Raw genomic sequence first — 16,350 nt, 5'->3', positions numbered from 1 at the left:
TCTGGTAATGGTGATGATACATTCAGCTCTACAAATTATTCCCTTCCTAGGTAAAGGAATGGTGATGGAAGGCATGGTTTAATTTTTAAAACTCTAAATGGATTATTTTATCTTGACTGCAGAGTAGAAGAAACATCTACAGATGACAACTTTTTATCATTGATTTCAGTACGAATTTCAGAACCAGGGGATATGCCTTGTGCTCACCTCCATGCAACATATCTCAAAAAAAAAAAAAAAAAAAAAAAAAGAGGAAGAAAAAAAAGGCAAGATGGTTTTTTTAAAGTCTTTTGTTACGCACAATCATATTATTTTGCTTTTTCTTACTTCTAAAGGACGAAGCAGTATGTCTTTGTATGTTCTAACTCTTTCCTCTGCATTGTCAAGAGTATCTTCAGGCCTCTGCACTAATTGATGCAACAGTTCCGGCGTCATAAGTGGGTCTTTGGCACTCTGCAGAATGAAAAGTCAGATATTTCAAGATACAGAAATAATGTACTAAATTATGCTTTGTCTGTACTCAAAGGTAAGTGAAGTATCTTTCCAGAGTATTGCTATGAGTATTATTAGCCAAATGATTGCTAAATCTGATTTTATCTTGATGAAGTGTGGTTTCTGCAAACTGAGAGGAATGGGCCTAGAACCTACATTGATAAGTCTCTAGCATTCATTTTAAATTAGAACAATTTCACCTGAATTCAAAATTAATACCTTCATGAGAAAAAAGAAAATCCATTTGTAGTAGTCTAACACCAAAACCAGAAAACAAGATAGTATCCCACAAATACTAGTAAAACTTGCCACAATCAATAAAAATTAAAAACTCTTGTATTTGCTTAGACCAAGAAATAGTATAGAGTCACCATCCTCCTGATACACCCTTTTAACCTAGGACAGGGAAAAGTTCAGTGATATTTGGGTTAGAGACTGAATTAAGGTTCAGTTATGCAATAATCACCATCTGCTATCCATTAAACCTACTAAGTATTATGAAGTATCATCCCCCAACTCTTAAAGAAAAACAGAAACTGAATTAAGATAAGACTTCATAAAAATTAATTAATAATGTAGTATGCTCATATAGTATATCGGAACTGGTTCTGCTTTTTCTAGAGTATATTAGAATACTTTGCACTGCCAGAAATTAGAAACATTTACCTCTTCTTCCTGCTCTTCATCTTCTTCTTCTTCTTCTTCCTGGTCCTCTTCATTCTGCTCTTGCTCTTTCTCTTTCTCTTCTTTGTGCTTTTTAATAATGTTAGGATCCCACTGGTCCCTTTGGTATATCTGCCCTGAACCAGGGTGTTGCCTTTGTCCCGATATTCTTTGGCATAAGTCAAAGTCTGGACACTGGCAAGGAATAATTAAGAGGAAATAATGTGTTCATTATGCTGCTGTATTTTCCTGAAACTGCAGAATGCTGTGGTAGGAGTTGGTTCAGCCAATGTTTGAATTCATATCTTTCTTCTCCAGTACCATTCTGGGCAAGCAGAAGACTTTAAAAAGCAGATGATGTTGAAGAAAAAACTTAAACACTTGCATAGTTTTTCCCCATCAGCATTTTATATTCCATATCAGGAGCACAGCCTGTACTTGAGTATATTCTACCTTGTACTATAACAAGTATAGGTATAGTTTATGGGTAAAAGTATTTTGCAGACAAGCTTGTGATTGCTCTTGCTATTAATGCAAAAGTGAGAAAAAGGTCCCAGTTGACTGGAGCTTAACAAATGAGATGCTCATCTACAATGATGCAGAAGGAGGATCTGGGGAACTACGGGCCTGTCAGCCTGACTTAAGTGCTGTGGAAGTTTATGGAGAAAATCATCTTGAGTGCTCTCATGCAGCATGTGCAGGACAAGAAGGTGATGAGGACCTGTCAGCAAGGTTTAATGAAAGGTGGGTCCTGCCTGACTAACCTGACCTCTTTCTATGAGAAGGTGACCCACCCAGAGGATAGGAGAAAGGCTGTAGGTAATTGTCCACCTACATTTTAGTAAAGCCTTTGACAGTGCTTCCCACAGCATTCTCCTGGAGAATCTGGCTGCTCATGGCTTGGATGGGTGTATGCTTTGCTGAGTGAACAATGGGGTGGCTGGGCCCAAAGGGTTGTGGTGAATGGAGCTACACCCAGCTGGTGGCCTGTGACAAGTGGTGTTTCCCAGGGCTTAGTGTTGGGTCTGGTTTTCTTTAACTTTATTAATGTTGTGGATGAAGGGATCAAGTGCCCCCTCAGTAAGTTTTCATGTGACACCAGGTTGGGCAAGAGTGTTGATCTGCTTGAGGGTAGGCAGGCTGTGCATAGGGACCTAGACAGATAAAGCCAACCATATGAGGTTCAACATGCTGGGTCCTGCACTTGGGTCACAACAATCCCATGCAATGCTACAGACTTGGGGAAGAGTGGCTGGAAAAGCTGCCTGGAAGAAAAGAACCTGGGCATGTTGGTGGACAGCTGGCTGACCATGAGCCAGCAGCGTGCCCAGGTGGCCAAGGGTGCATCCTGGCTTGTATCAGAAATAGTGTGGCCAACAGGACCAGGGAAGGGATTGTCTCCCCTCACATGGCACTGGTGAGGCCACACTTTGAATAATGTGTTCAATTTTGGGCCCTTCACCACAAGGTCACTGAGATCCTGGAGCAAGTCCAAAGAAGAGGATTAAAGTTGATGAAGGGTATAGAGCACAAGGCTTAGGAGGAGAAACAGAGGGAAGTGGCTTTGTTTACTCTGTGGAAAAGGAGGCCAAGGGGACACCTTATAGCTCTAGGGGAGGTTTAGATTGGATATTAGGAAAAAATGTCTTCACTGAAAGGGTTGTCAGGCACTGGAACAGGCTGCCCAGGGAAGTGGTGAAGTCATAATACCTGGAGGTTTTTAAAAGACATGTAGATGCAGCACTTAGGTAAATGGTTCAGTGATGGATTTGGCAGTGTTATGTTTACTGATGATGATGACTGACTCAATGATCTTGGGAGTCTTTATTGGACTCAGTTTGAAGATTAAGATTTTAAGATCTTAATTTTAAGATTAAGTCAATTTTACTAGTTGCCTCTGACCTCACAGAATTCTCCCATTAACCAAAAGAATAGTGCCATTACCTCAGATGCTCAAGAAGCTCAGCAGTTTGGAGAAACAAAAAGCTGGTTGGATCTCTGTAATCACTCAGCACAGAAGAGGGGAGCAGAATGGGAGATGCTGTCTGAATGTTCACTCACTATGATCATAGTTAATAAAACTTACACCTGACCTGTACTAAATTGTACCCTCAGTGATACAAACTTGGAATGCTGAGATCTTCAACAGGTATTAAGATGGGTATCTTAAAATTCTACTAGGAAATAGGGGGAAGGCGCAATAAGCAATAAATAGTAATAATTCCTTTCTAAATCTATAGCACCTACCCTTCAAACATATATGAAAAAGCTAAGATAATGGGAAAATATTTTATTATGAATGTAAAACTGTTACAAAAAAAGATAATCGATTTTGACAAAATAAATTTTTTCATGTTGCACTGTAAGCAGTACACACACTGCACTCATTTGGAGGTAACATTGCTAGCAGTAGGCACATTACATTGATTTCCAGAGGCACCCCTTAAAGTACTAAAATACTTCAGGAAGTTTCTGTATTTCTGTTGTGCCTCATACTGCTGATATGACTGCTATGTGACAGCACATTCTGAAATAGGAAAGGAGACATTTGATCAGATAGGTTTTTTTTGAAGGTACATTCTTTGATCCTTTTTGGTCCTTTTTCTTGGAGAGACAAGTATCTCTAAATTGGTCTGCTAATAACAGTATTTTGTTATTCCCAGAGTTATCGAACATCTTCCATCTTTCTTTCTTTTTGATGTAATGAAAATGGTTATAATTCTGACATATCTGTGAAAATAGCTTGAACACAATGAAATCAAAGGCAAAATTATTAATTTGACTTTTGGGGAAAGATATTTAATGATCATTCAGTCCCTGCCTGCTTCCTGGAGGAAGTGAGTGAGGAATTCTGGCTTCCTTCTAATTAGTATCACTGTTCTCTTTGTACTGTTGCATACGAAACTATATAACATACATTCTCAAGAACTGTAATTTCTCACTATCTGTTATTTTTAAAAGATCAATTTTCTGTAGCTGAAAAAATTTAAAGCTGCCTGAAAAAGCAGCACAAAAATATGTTTCTCTGATGTTTTAAAATATTTCCATAAGCACAGAAAAAAAAAGGCTTGAAGGAGGCATTCATAAATTTTCATTATGCATTGTCAAACAAAGTATGCATTGTCTCAAAGGTATGTAATTAAACGCAGACTTAAATCTGACGAAGTTACCTTGGCAATTTCTTCCTAAAATATGTGCATGGCAAATGTACATGTATGCAAAACCCCATAATAATAGTTATTAATTATTAAAAGGTTTTTTTCCCTGAAACCCTGTATATTCTAATTGGCATACGTACAAAGACTGTAACTGCCACTGAGGTTCTAAGAAATGTACATGATTTTACAATGCTTATACTGGAGCTATATAATTATACTAGTATAATTCCACTCCAATATGAAGTATAACAATCTGTTATTCCCCAATAAATAATGTACTCAAATGCACATGAGTCTACTAATAATTAGGAAAATGTCTAGCAAGTTACTGAAGATGACACTACCTTAATATTAATCAGGAAATCCGGCTTGAATTTTAGATTTTTTATTTTCTCTATTTGCTGATAAACAGTCATGCATTCCTCTGAGAGAGAAGGAAATCCACTGAGAATATAACCTGTGAAATACATTTTAATAAATACTTTTTTTAGAAGGCTATGCCAAATATAGGACTAGTTATACTCCTTTAAACAATTTATCTATTTAGTGGCACAATTTTAAGCCGCATACATGACGTAACAATATTTTTAAAATTGTGTACCTACACCTACTTCAGATGAAACACAGACAACAAAGTGTGTTTTCAGCTTAAAGAAGGACTCTCAGAGTTTGTTAACTCAGGTAAGTAAAGGAAATACATAGACACCAAACACCATAGTCAGACCACCTGCTTCACGTGCCTATCTCAGGCATTGTAGCACCTAAAAGGTAACAAGCTTTTAGTAACTATTTTTTCCACTAACAGACTTTGTAAAAGGCATTGCAAAAAGTAGCTACTGTATGATACAAAGCATTTAAGGTAGGAATCTAGGCCTTTTAAACAGCCTTTAAAGGTCTCTGCTTTTATGGACAGTAAATGGAGCCCAAGCTCCTTTCTGGGAATGTTAAATGCTCTCAGAAGGAGGCACTATGCACACAGTATGGATATGGAGGCACCTAACCTGGTAAGCAGTCATTCACTCAGGATTCCCAAATCACTCTGGCAAACAGACACTGACTACATATGACAAGCATGGAATTAATAATACCCTTTCCCAGTATCAGAGTGCTCAGCCTCATAGATGAGCTCGTGGTTTCAAGCTCTAGGAGAGTGCTGTAACTACTAATGGCTCTGTGCAGTGCACTAAGAACTAGTGTATAGCAAGGAAAGCAACATTCATCAGGCCAGAATGAGAGAATAAAGAAGAATCATATAGATTTTTTTTTAGCCTAATAATGAGAATATTCCCTTAGAGAAATTATGTGTGCTCCAAATGCCTAGAATGATATATAACATTTGAATGCAAGTCTATGCAGCACAAAAACATACACATTGGCAAGAAGTATTAGGACTGAAGACTTCTTCTCCAGGGAACTACTGTCCATAAGTGCAAAATTTATACCAGAGTGTAAGTAAGAGAGCATAATGTATAGTCATTCATCTAGGAAATGAAAATCCTGGATTCTAAGATGTTGATACATTCAGAGAATTCTAACTGGTAGTGACATGTGGGGAGTTGGCACAGCCTCTGCTTATCAGCACATTCCAGATAACAGCAGCTGATATAAGAGGAATGGGAGTGTAACATGGGAAAAGAATCCCAAATTTTTTGTTCTCTGATAGGGTGTTTTCCTCCAAACCTACAATGTTGTGGAGACACTAACAATGATGAACTCACCAAAGGCAACCATCAACCAGTTCAAATATTAACCAGGGAGTTACCAAGAAATTTGTGAGGAGAGAAGCGACCATCTTGAAAAGAAGCATTAAAATTTGTGATTGGGGGAAGAGACCTTAGAGTGAGAACAACATAAAAGAGCAGCACTCTAACCACATTTGATGTGCCAGCACTACAAGTTTCTGTCTGAGGCCTGACAGAGTATGCTGTGGAGTATGGCTGTGAGTAACCTGCATTTCAACTGCTGGACTGACAAAAAGGGTTAAACACATGTTGACCCACACCTTGAGTGTCCTGTACATGAGCTTTCTCACTGGTTTGCAGATTGGGAGACTGTAAGAAATGGTACACCCAGGCAAAGCAGGAGCACCCACAATTCAGAAAGCATGCTAAAATAAGTGAATGTGCATCATCAGAAAGGGGAATGTGTGCTTAAAACTTCCACTCACCTCTGAGAGAGGGTTTACATGCATACCAATGCAAATATACTCTTTGAAATTAGTTTCAGGAGGGTGTGTAGAAATTTTTAGTGGTTTATTTGGCAAGTGCATAGCATTGTGGTTTGTCTGTTGTGTGGCTGATACTGAACTTCTTCACTGACAGCCAGTTCACTGATTGCCAGTTAAGTACTTGACATTAATAAATCAATAAACAGCTTCGGTTCTGACTGGATTTAAATCATGCTAGTTGAGCAGTCTAACCCTGTGACAATGACAGGGATTTTTCCTTTGCAAATATTATTTAGGTTAACATGATATGAATTTCTGATTGTTTTCTTGTTCTATTTTTTAAAAAAGCAAGCATATCAGCTACAATAGAGATTATAATTCTGTATTTTTTTACCTACAACACCTTAAAATATGTTTATTTTCCAGTTGCCCATGTTGTTTAAAACATTTTATTTCACCAAACAGCTTAGAAACTTCATATCTGACCTCCTTCAGAAGCAAAAAACTCCCAAAATTCCATTTTTAGTGACTTAGAATTTGATGTATTACCATTTGCTTTAGCACTTCTGAATATCTCTGACACATTTGTCTCCAGCATAATATGCATTTCTTATTTAAGTTGAAATAATACAACTGAATTTAAACATAATTGAAAAGTATTCCTTATTGTGTATACTGTTTAGAAACTGGTTTACATTGTATTATACAATGTTAAAACCAAACCAAACCAAAAACAGCCTCTCATAAAACACTGTTTCTAATATCCTTAATGAATAATTAATAGTGAATTGGCTGAGCAGTTCCTTCTGGAAGTATACTTAAGCTTTCCAAGGATTATATCAAGATAATAGTTGCTAAACAGAAAGTTATTACAACTTCTGTATAAGAAAATGCTTAACAAAAATTGGTTTTGGGGAAGAGTTCTAGATGGCAGGAAAAATAGAGGGGATCTAGGTTATTCTATTCTTTGTGTCTGTAATACAGAAAATGGCTTGGCTAAAGGAGCCAAACTTTTATCAACTGGTGAGGGTTTTTTGCTGGTGTTTTTGCATTGCTATAGAAGCACTCAAACAAAAAAAAAAAAGTGTTTTTTAAATCCTAAAGTTTTCTAACCAGATACTATTGTCAAAAGAGAGTCATAGCAACACTCAAAGTTTGAGCAAATTCATTCTTTCAAAATTAACAACACAAAGGACAGGTATGACACTTTGTGTTCCTTGTATTGGTAAATCAATCCTTAAATACATTCACAGTTTATGGATATTCCACAACCTGAAGAGCACAGGAAGAGAGGTTACTGTCTAAACCAAACAGTAGTGGATACAAAGCACGTCAAAATTTATAGTTAGCTCATTCTAAGAAGTTTAGGCTATAAGTGTACTTACCAAAATGATCAACTTCTGGTGACTCAATCTTTTTCAGAATCATTTCCATAACCAGTTCTTCAGAAATATTTTGACCTTTAAGAAGCAGCTCTTGACACTAAAGTAAAATGCAAAACATAAATCTTATATATGTATTTGTCAAGAATGAAGCAAAACTTACTAGAGGTTTAGACCATTACCTTATGCCCATATTCTGTTTCTTCATTAATATTGTTCTGAATTACTTCTGAAGCTGTGAAAGCACATCATATAGAATAAATTAAAATAATTAATAAGGAATATTTTATGTACATACATATGCATACAGAGATACATACATTCACACATAGTATGTGTGCTCCAAGCAGCCAGATTGTTTTTGCATGAAGAACCATTATGTTTAGGGCCATCATCAGAATCTGTCCATTCAGAGCTTTGCACCTTCTGGCAGTGTCTAGGTAGATATTTTTCCCTACAGCTTTGCCCTGTATATACTACAGACAAATGCAAAATGGCAGCCTTGCAGAATTATTTTAACAACTAATTTAGACAAATTTATCATACTTCTGCATAATTCAGAGATGAGTATTCAAGCTTCCCTGTACAGCTAAAACTTTTCTCCCCAGAACACAGTGGCTGCAGTGACTGTCAGACATACTGTCCTTCACACTGTGAATGGGGATGTTTGGGAGAGCATTAATTACAATAGGCCAAAACTGAGACAGGGAATATATTAACAAGCAGCAAACACAGGCAACTGAAAATCAGCACTTTATGCATACACCAGCCCTGTTTTATTTATGAGTATTGACTACTGATTTGATAAATGGATAGAAAGTATTTTGTCAAATTAAAAAGACCGTGAACACCTTTCCTATTTAGTAATTCTCTAACTTTGATTATTTACACAAGTTGCTCCTGCAGTGACTTTGATTAAACACAAGAGGAAAATTTTTCACCATGAGAACAGTCAGACATTGGAATTGTCTCCCAGGGAAAGTGGTGGATTCCCCAACACTGGAAAGTTTTAATTCCCAGCTTGGTGGGGTGCTGAGACATATCATTAGAAAGCCAGTACCAGATCATCCTTTATGTCCCTTTGAAAGTGATATTCTATGATTTTTAAAATAAAAAAACATAGCATAAGACAGATATAAACCTGCCAAAGACACTGCATTTTTGTTGTGATACATGGAAATGAAAAAAAAAAAATCTAGTGGTGAACTGATAGAAAATAAGATGATGTTGTAAGAAACAGATTTTACTCTACAGATCTTCAAAAGTCTTTGATGAGAGGAACTGCCAGAAAAGGAGCTGGATAGCTTTAGAAAATGAAATTGTAACTTGTATTCTAGTAAATGCATGGTGGGAGAAATTAACTACATCTTCTGAAATAAACCATCAGATCTTTTTGTTTTAGAAACTTGGCAGCTGCCTTTCCTTCCACTGTAGCTTATACTGGTAATATATCCCATATTTCCTGGAATATATCCCCCCTTATATTAGGCACTGCACAATCAGAAGGGAATGACCCTCCTGTTTTTTGATGGTCTATAATGGAAAAATCTCTATCCTCTCCAGAACTGAATGAGTTGCCTGCATATGAACAATTGTCCCATGAATCACCATAGAGCACTGGGAATAGTTGTATTATTATGTGTTACATTTACCCTCTTTTGAAGGAGAGAAAAAAAAAAAAAAAAGTTACTATCTAAGCCACTTTATAACTAAAAGGCCATGTTTCAGCAATTACTTTTCTGGCCAAATGGTTGCTTGGTCATTATCAGTAGTCTTAACTGCAGTCATAAACATGTAATTTTAAAGAATAGCAAGGATAGTGTAAACCAAAAAGTATTATGAAGCCAAAGCAATGTTCCAAATATAGGATATGCTTACCTTCTATGAGAATGCATTTCCATGCTTGTGCTAGCTTTCTAGCTAATGTTTTCTTTCCAGAACCCTTGAAATTAAAAATACACATTTAAAGGGAGAACAGGCAGAAGAAAAAAAAAAAAAACCACAACCCCAAACCCACTACACAATAAAAAATATTTCTATGTGAGAAGAACAATAAAAAGCTACCAGCAGCCTTTGAGCTGTGCACCGGGCAAACATAAACACCCATTAATACCCTCCTCTGTTTTATGCTACTGCTGACTGATACACTGTTATTGTCCTTTGCAGTTAATTATTTCCAAAGGAATTACACTGCCTCTGTTTCTGAGTAACTCTATCTAAAACTCAGCTATGATTTGCCCATAAATTCCTATGAGAAACTCTTTAGGATTGAAATTTATTATCTTCAGTATCAAAGTGAATTGTGATGCAAACCTATTCAGCTGTTTCTGAGTATGATTCATAGGAGAGAGTATTCTTAGATTAAAACAATTAATACTTAAACCGTGCCCATGTTGGTCCACAAATCTGGTTTAGATACTGACAAAACGTTTATTTTATCACTTTTATGAATCCAGAGGAGCCAATGTAACCAAGAGTAACAAGGCCTCTAGGAATACAGCTATTGGAATGGGATTTTGCAAAACTCAGCATCTTCTACCTGTAGAATTATGCCTTTTTATTTTTTTTTCAAGGGCATACAATAAGACCTTTTTGTTTGACAGAGTGGTTGCTCTGAGTACATTTTGTGATTAAAAAGTAGTAAAAAAACCCCAAATAAATCACATTCCCAGTTAACAGTGTATCAGCAACCACTCCAGCCTACTTATACCTTATGTCTTACAGATATGATAACAATATATGTACTTGGTTTTGCTTTAATGGCACTATGCTTTTAGCCCCAAAGAAGTATCTTAAGTAAGACACATGCTCTACACATCAGCCAAGTTACCTTTTGCATGTAAAGTTAAAAGTAAAATTTGACTTTTGTTTAAAACTAGGCAAGCCACTCTACTCCACTGTAGTTTTCTGCTGAGGTGAATGAACTCTTTCAAGTCTCATGCTGACCATAAGACACACTTGTTGGCTATCACCCTATACAGTTTCACTGTGATGTTTGCATCTGATCCACTTTCAGAACACCACCCTGTCTCCTTCCTGAGTTTGGTCAGATGTAAAGATTTGCATGTCTGTAAATTAAGTCAGTACATTAAGTCCTGATGGGTTTTTTATGTGTATTTATCCTTAATCTGTCAAGCTTTTTAAAAGTTAGAATACTGAAATAACATAACAACCCAGTTGCTAATGTGAAAAGAAATGTTTTGAGCAACATGTGATATTTATGTTCATTTTTAACTGTAGTTGACTGGTAACTCAGGCCAAAAATTGGCCTCATTAAATGAGATTAGAATCTTTACCATGCCCTACAGGATTTGCAAAGTGGAAAAGATAAGCAAAAGTAGGTCTTTGATCTTTTCAGCAGCATCACTAAATAAATGTTTGAAAGGAAAGCTAGAATTGTTAGCAGACTATCCAAAGAAAAAAATCATATCAGACATCTTACTGGCTTTCCAAGAATAATAAAGCAAGTGGGCTTGGACAACAGAAAGGATTTTTCAGCTTCATCTTCATCAAAGATGTCTGCAAAGGTCTGAGCTTGTTTTTTGTCTTGTGAAGCCATGTATTACCTAAGACTGGGGGAAAAAGTAAAGCTTGTTACAAAATATAATAGCTTAGATGTGTGTAAAATGACACAAACTTTATAAAAGAACTCAATATTAACGTGATACAAGGAGAACTGCTTTGTAACAAAAGCTGTTATAAGAAGTAGAGAACAATCACAGTGCACCCATTCCTAAAAGCTGATTCTGAAAAAAATAGGGGCTGTGGGAACCATCTCCTGTCTTCGGATGCAGCTATATGGTTGTTGGCCACTACTTCCTGACTCTCAAATTGCTTGTTGCTCAGGGTTTTTTTGTTTGTTTTGGTTTGGGTTTTTTTGGGGGGTTGGTTTAGGTTTTTTGTTTGTTTGGGTTTTTTTGTTTGTTTGGTTGGTTGGTTTGGTTTGGTTCGGTTTTTTGTTGTTTTTTTTCAAACAGCAGGTAGTTGTTTCATTGTGTTTCCCTTCCTGTTCCAACTACTACATAGTTACAACTTATCTCAGGCTCCTGAAATGGATTATGGCCCTGCTAAGACCTTTCTTGTGAGCTTCAGACACAGCAGAGCCCCATCACGGCCAATGGAACTACTTGTTGTGTCCACAGGTTGGTACAATTAAGGCTTTGCAGAAATAGATGGTGGTTCATGATCTGTTCTGTAATCCCTTCAAAAATCCCAGCTCTTTCAGTACTGTGAGAGATCATAGAATCATAGAATTGGCTGGGTTGGAAGGGACCTCAAAGAACATCAAGTCCAACCCTTGATCCACTACTGCTGCAGTTACCAGACCATGGCACTGAGTGCCACATCCAGTCTCTTTTTAAGTATCTCCAGGGACGGAGAATCCACCACTTCCCGGGGCAGCCCATTCCAGTGCTATGCAACAAAGTGAAACAGAAAAAAAGTTTCTCATTAAGGTAAGCTGGAGCAAAATTTGAGTGGGCCTTTCAAACAAATGGAGTTCAAAAAACGTGAGGAGCTTGATGAAGCATGTTTGAAGAAGGCGAACAAAAACCTTGCTTTCTTTAGAGGGCCACTTTAGTCTCAACACCCCACCCACACCGGTAATTTTTAAGCTGAAAAATCCTACTTCGGGATGAAAATCTGAAAAATTCTGTTCATAAACATCAAACTGGAACCTTCTGTCGCTTTCGGAACAAGACCTGAGCGACAGGGACAGCGAATCCCTACGGAAAACCCCACCACGCACAGGCCAACCCTCCCCTTCTCTTACGAGAACTCCCTGGCTGAACTTTTACCTGGCGTTCCCAGCAGCTTCTCCCCTTCCCAAACACCTACAATTACGCGGCAATTCCCTAATTACAAAAAACACCACCTCCAAACCAAAGAAATAAAGTGTAAAGAAATAAGAACCAGACACCTCCCCACACACACCCCCGACTAAAACCCCGCCGGGGCCTTGTCGCTCCCCTCCCCGCCCATCCCGCCGGCCCCAGACCGGCAGCACGAAGCCGATCCCGGCGGTGGGAGGGGGCGGGCAGGGGGTTGGGAAGGGGACAGGGGGTGTGCGGGGGTCACTTACACCGAGCGGAGGGCGAGGACGGAGGGGACGGTGCCAAGGGGGGGGACAACGGCCGCCGCGCTCGTGCAGCCGCGTTACCCGGGCAACCGAAGAGCCCCGCCCCCTGGACTTGGCCTCGCCTCCTGATGGCGGAGGCCTTCGGGGAGGAGGCGGGGAACGGGAGCTGTTCATGGTGCTGAGCCTGCGGGAGGATCCGGCAGAGAACGGGGCTCGCCAGTGGTTGCCGGTGACACACCGGACCGGACCGGACCGGACCGGACCGGACCGGACCGGACCGGACCGGACCGGACCGGACCGGACCGGCCCGCTGCGCCGGGAGCCGCGCGGCTGCCTCCCTGTCTCGCCCAGCGCCTGCGCGGCGGAGCCCCGGCACCTCCAGGTTCCTGCAGTCCCGGCACTGCCCGGACAGGGTTGGGGATGGGATCTGTCGCGTCCCTCAGCTCCGCTCTTCCCTCGGCGGCCGGCGAGCGGCTCAAAACCCCCAAAAAGAAACAGAAAAACACCAATAAAAAAAAAAATCCCAAGCAAGCAAACAACAACAAAACAAAACAAAACAAAAAAAACGGAAAAGAAAGGTGAGCAGAGAAAAGGGAAGGGAAGGAAAAGAAAAGGTAAACGGAAAAGGGAAGAAGAGGAAAGGAAAGGAAGAGAAGAGGAAAGGGAAAAAGAGAGGAGAGGAGAGGAGAGGAGAGGAGAGGAGAGGAGAGGAGAGGAGAGGAGAGGAGAGGAGAGGAGAGGAAAATGAAAAGGAAGAAAAGGAAAGGAAAAGGAAAAGGAAGAAAAGGAAAGGAAAAGCAAGAGCAAGAGCAAGAGGAAAGAAAACAATCGTTTCAAAAAAGTTTGTTCCATAAGGGAAGGTGGCTTTGAACAGCTACAAAACGCAGTGGTTGGTGGATCATCATGTGCCATTTGAAATGTGTTGGCTGAGTAATGGTGTCCCAAAGCTGTTTCTTCAGGCACTTCCTGTGGGTGTATTTTTTCACACCAGAGGGCAGTAAAACATTTCAGCAACATGACTAATAACACCCAAAATATATTTTCCTCTCTGCTACTTAAAAGAAGATGGACCTTTTATGTATCCCCCAAATGAAGCCCACCTGAAAAAATTATCATTCCCCTGCGGGCAGTGTGACATTGAGCAAGTCAATTTGTGCCATCTCTATGAACTTGTATCACTTGTCTATCCTTTGGGAAGTTATGAGGCTTAATTAATATTATTTGATTCTAATCAGGTTCTTTCACAGTCTCCATCTCCACAATATCGAAGTGACTTGCACAGGCTTATTAAGCAATGTGACTAGCATAATCACCTGTAGATTTTTTCTGCCTTTTCCCCCGGGGAAAATTGTGTAGGGTTGTTTGGTTTTTTTTTTTATGTATTTCATTTCTTCTATAAAGAATTTGAATGTTTTTATATTAGAAAACCAAGGGTTGCTTATTTAATGCTGAAGTTAGTCTGTGGTCAAATTGGAGAAACTTTAATTTTGAAGATGATTTCACAGTTTTCTTGGTTTGGGCCAGGATAAAGCTCATTTTCTGTCCTGTAATTTTACTTCCAGCTAAATCCCTTCTAAATAGCTGTACTTGCTGAAATTAACAGCAAGCTTCTCGGACAGTGTCTGCTTCTAGGACTGGTAACGCTCAATGTTTATAGTTATGGTTGGAGAATGTGATGCAGAACCAAGGTCACTGCTCAGTTCTGAGGAACATCTTGTGCTGTGGAAAGCAAAAAAGAGTAAAGAGGTCAGACCTGCAACCCTTGTTTAGGGAAGAGTGGACAAGATAAATGACCAAAATTGACCAAACATAGTATCCCATCCCATACTCATCATACTCGGTATAAATTTGAGCGATCAGGAGGGTTAAACACCCTCTGCCTTCGTTTTTTCATTTGGCCTTTTGCCTTCGCCCTTCTTCACCTTTTCAGGCTTGCTTCAGCATCCTGTGAGGATTCTGTCTGTTTGTCTGCCTTTGGTCCTGATCCATGCCAGACTGAGTCTGTGTGTTCCTGCCTCAAGCTCCTGAATGCTGATGATCCCAGGAGTCCAGCCTGGACTTTCCCTAAGTGGTGATGTGAGAGTTATTGGGAGAAAGAGGAGAGGAACGTGGTATCATTTTTTTCTGTATATTTGTATATATTTATTTTTTTTTCCTTTTTATCATTACTCTTTCATTAAATCTGTGTAGTTTGGTTTCCAACCTGTATGTCTCTCTCCCTTATTTTCTCTCCTTTCTTTATCAGGGAGGGGGATTAATAGAGAGCACCTGTCATTCAGTTAATTGCTGGCCCAGCATTAAACTATGACAATAGTAGAGAATGGTTAATGGATTGTGAAATGCACTGATTTATATGGATGGTTATCTGGCACATTCAGAAATGTTGGAAGTAGAGATAACTACTGTAATCTTCTAGCTAAGTGTGTGTGAAATCTGGTCTCTCTGGAATGGTTTCATTAGCAGAAGACAACTCACAGAATCATCACAGTCAGAAGGGACCTCCAGAGATAATATAGTCCAACTCTCCCACTAAAGCAGGATCACCCAGAGCACATTACACAGGACTGCATCCAGGCAGGTTTTGAACATCTCCAGAGAAGGGGACTCCACAGCCTCTCTGGGCAGCCTGTGCCAGTGCCTTGTCACCCTCAAAGAAGTTTTTTCTTATATTTAAATGGAACTTCCTATGTTCCAGCTTGTGCCTGTTGCCCCTCATCCTGTCACTGGGAACTACTGAGAAGAGTCTGGCTCCATCTTCCTTGCACCAATCCTTTAGATACTTCTAGACATAAACGTCTCCCCTCAGTCTTGTCTTCTCCAGGCTAAAGACTCCCAGCTCTTTCAGCCTTTCCTTCTAAGAGCGACGCTCCCATCTCCCCACCATCTTTGCTGCTCTCCACTGGACTCTCTTCAGTAGCTCCCTGTCTCTCTTGAACTGGGGAGCCCAGAACTGGATAGCGTATTCCAGCTGTGGCCTCTCCAGGGCAGAGTAGAAGGGTAGAAGGACCTCCCTCCACCAACTGGCTACTTTGTTTATGCATCCCAGGATTCCACTGGCCTTCTTGACAGGAAGGGCACACTACTGGCTCACGGATAATTTACTATCTATCAGGATTCCCAGATCCTTTTCCTCCAGACTGCTTTCCAGCAACTCCACACCTAACCTATTTTGGTTCTCCTCTCATCTGACTCTCCTATTCTCACAAGGGTGAGTGTAAGGAAGATGAAGCCAGGCTCTTCTCAGTGATGTCAAATAATAAGGGGTAATGGGTGCAAGCTGGAGCATAGAAGGTTCCATGTAAACATAAAGAAAAGCTTTTTCATCGTGTGGTGACAAAACACTGGAGCAGGATGCCCTGTGAGGTTGTGGAGTCTTCTTCTCTGGATTTTTTTCAACCCCCCTCCTGGACA

General features: G+C 39.6%; 1 protein-coding gene across 1 annotated transcript in view; it reads right to left on the bottom strand.

Moving 5' to 3' along the window:
• The window catches only part of AK9 (adenylate kinase 9), a 56,259-nt gene extending 43,327 nt beyond the window's left edge, over window positions 1–12,932 (bottom strand). The window contains exons 1-8 of the mRNA XM_071741188.1: window positions 12,659–12,932; window positions 11,305–11,434; window positions 9,741–9,804; window positions 8,045–8,097; window positions 7,866–7,962; window positions 4,658–4,770; window positions 1,159–1,350; window positions 328–453 (exon numbers count right to left, since the gene is read on the bottom strand). Coding sequence (XP_071597289.1) covers window positions 328–453; window positions 1,159–1,350; window positions 4,658–4,770; window positions 7,866–7,962; window positions 8,045–8,097; window positions 9,741–9,804; window positions 11,305–11,421 — 762 coding nt within the window. The 5' untranslated portion in view covers window positions 11,422–11,434; window positions 12,659–12,932. The remainder of the gene's footprint in view (window positions 1–327; window positions 454–1,158; window positions 1,351–4,657; window positions 4,771–7,865; window positions 7,963–8,044; window positions 8,098–9,740; window positions 9,805–11,304; window positions 11,435–12,658) is intronic.
• Between the last annotated feature and the right edge of the window lie 3,418 nt (window positions 12,933–16,350).

The sequence above is a fragment of the Heliangelus exortis genome, chromosome 3 (genome assembly GCF_036169615.1).
Source record: "Heliangelus exortis chromosome 3, bHelExo1.hap1, whole genome shotgun sequence".
NCBI lineage: Eukaryota > Metazoa > Chordata > Aves > Apodiformes > Trochilidae > Heliangelus > Heliangelus exortis.
This window is presented reverse-complemented; position numbering and strand designations above follow the sequence as displayed.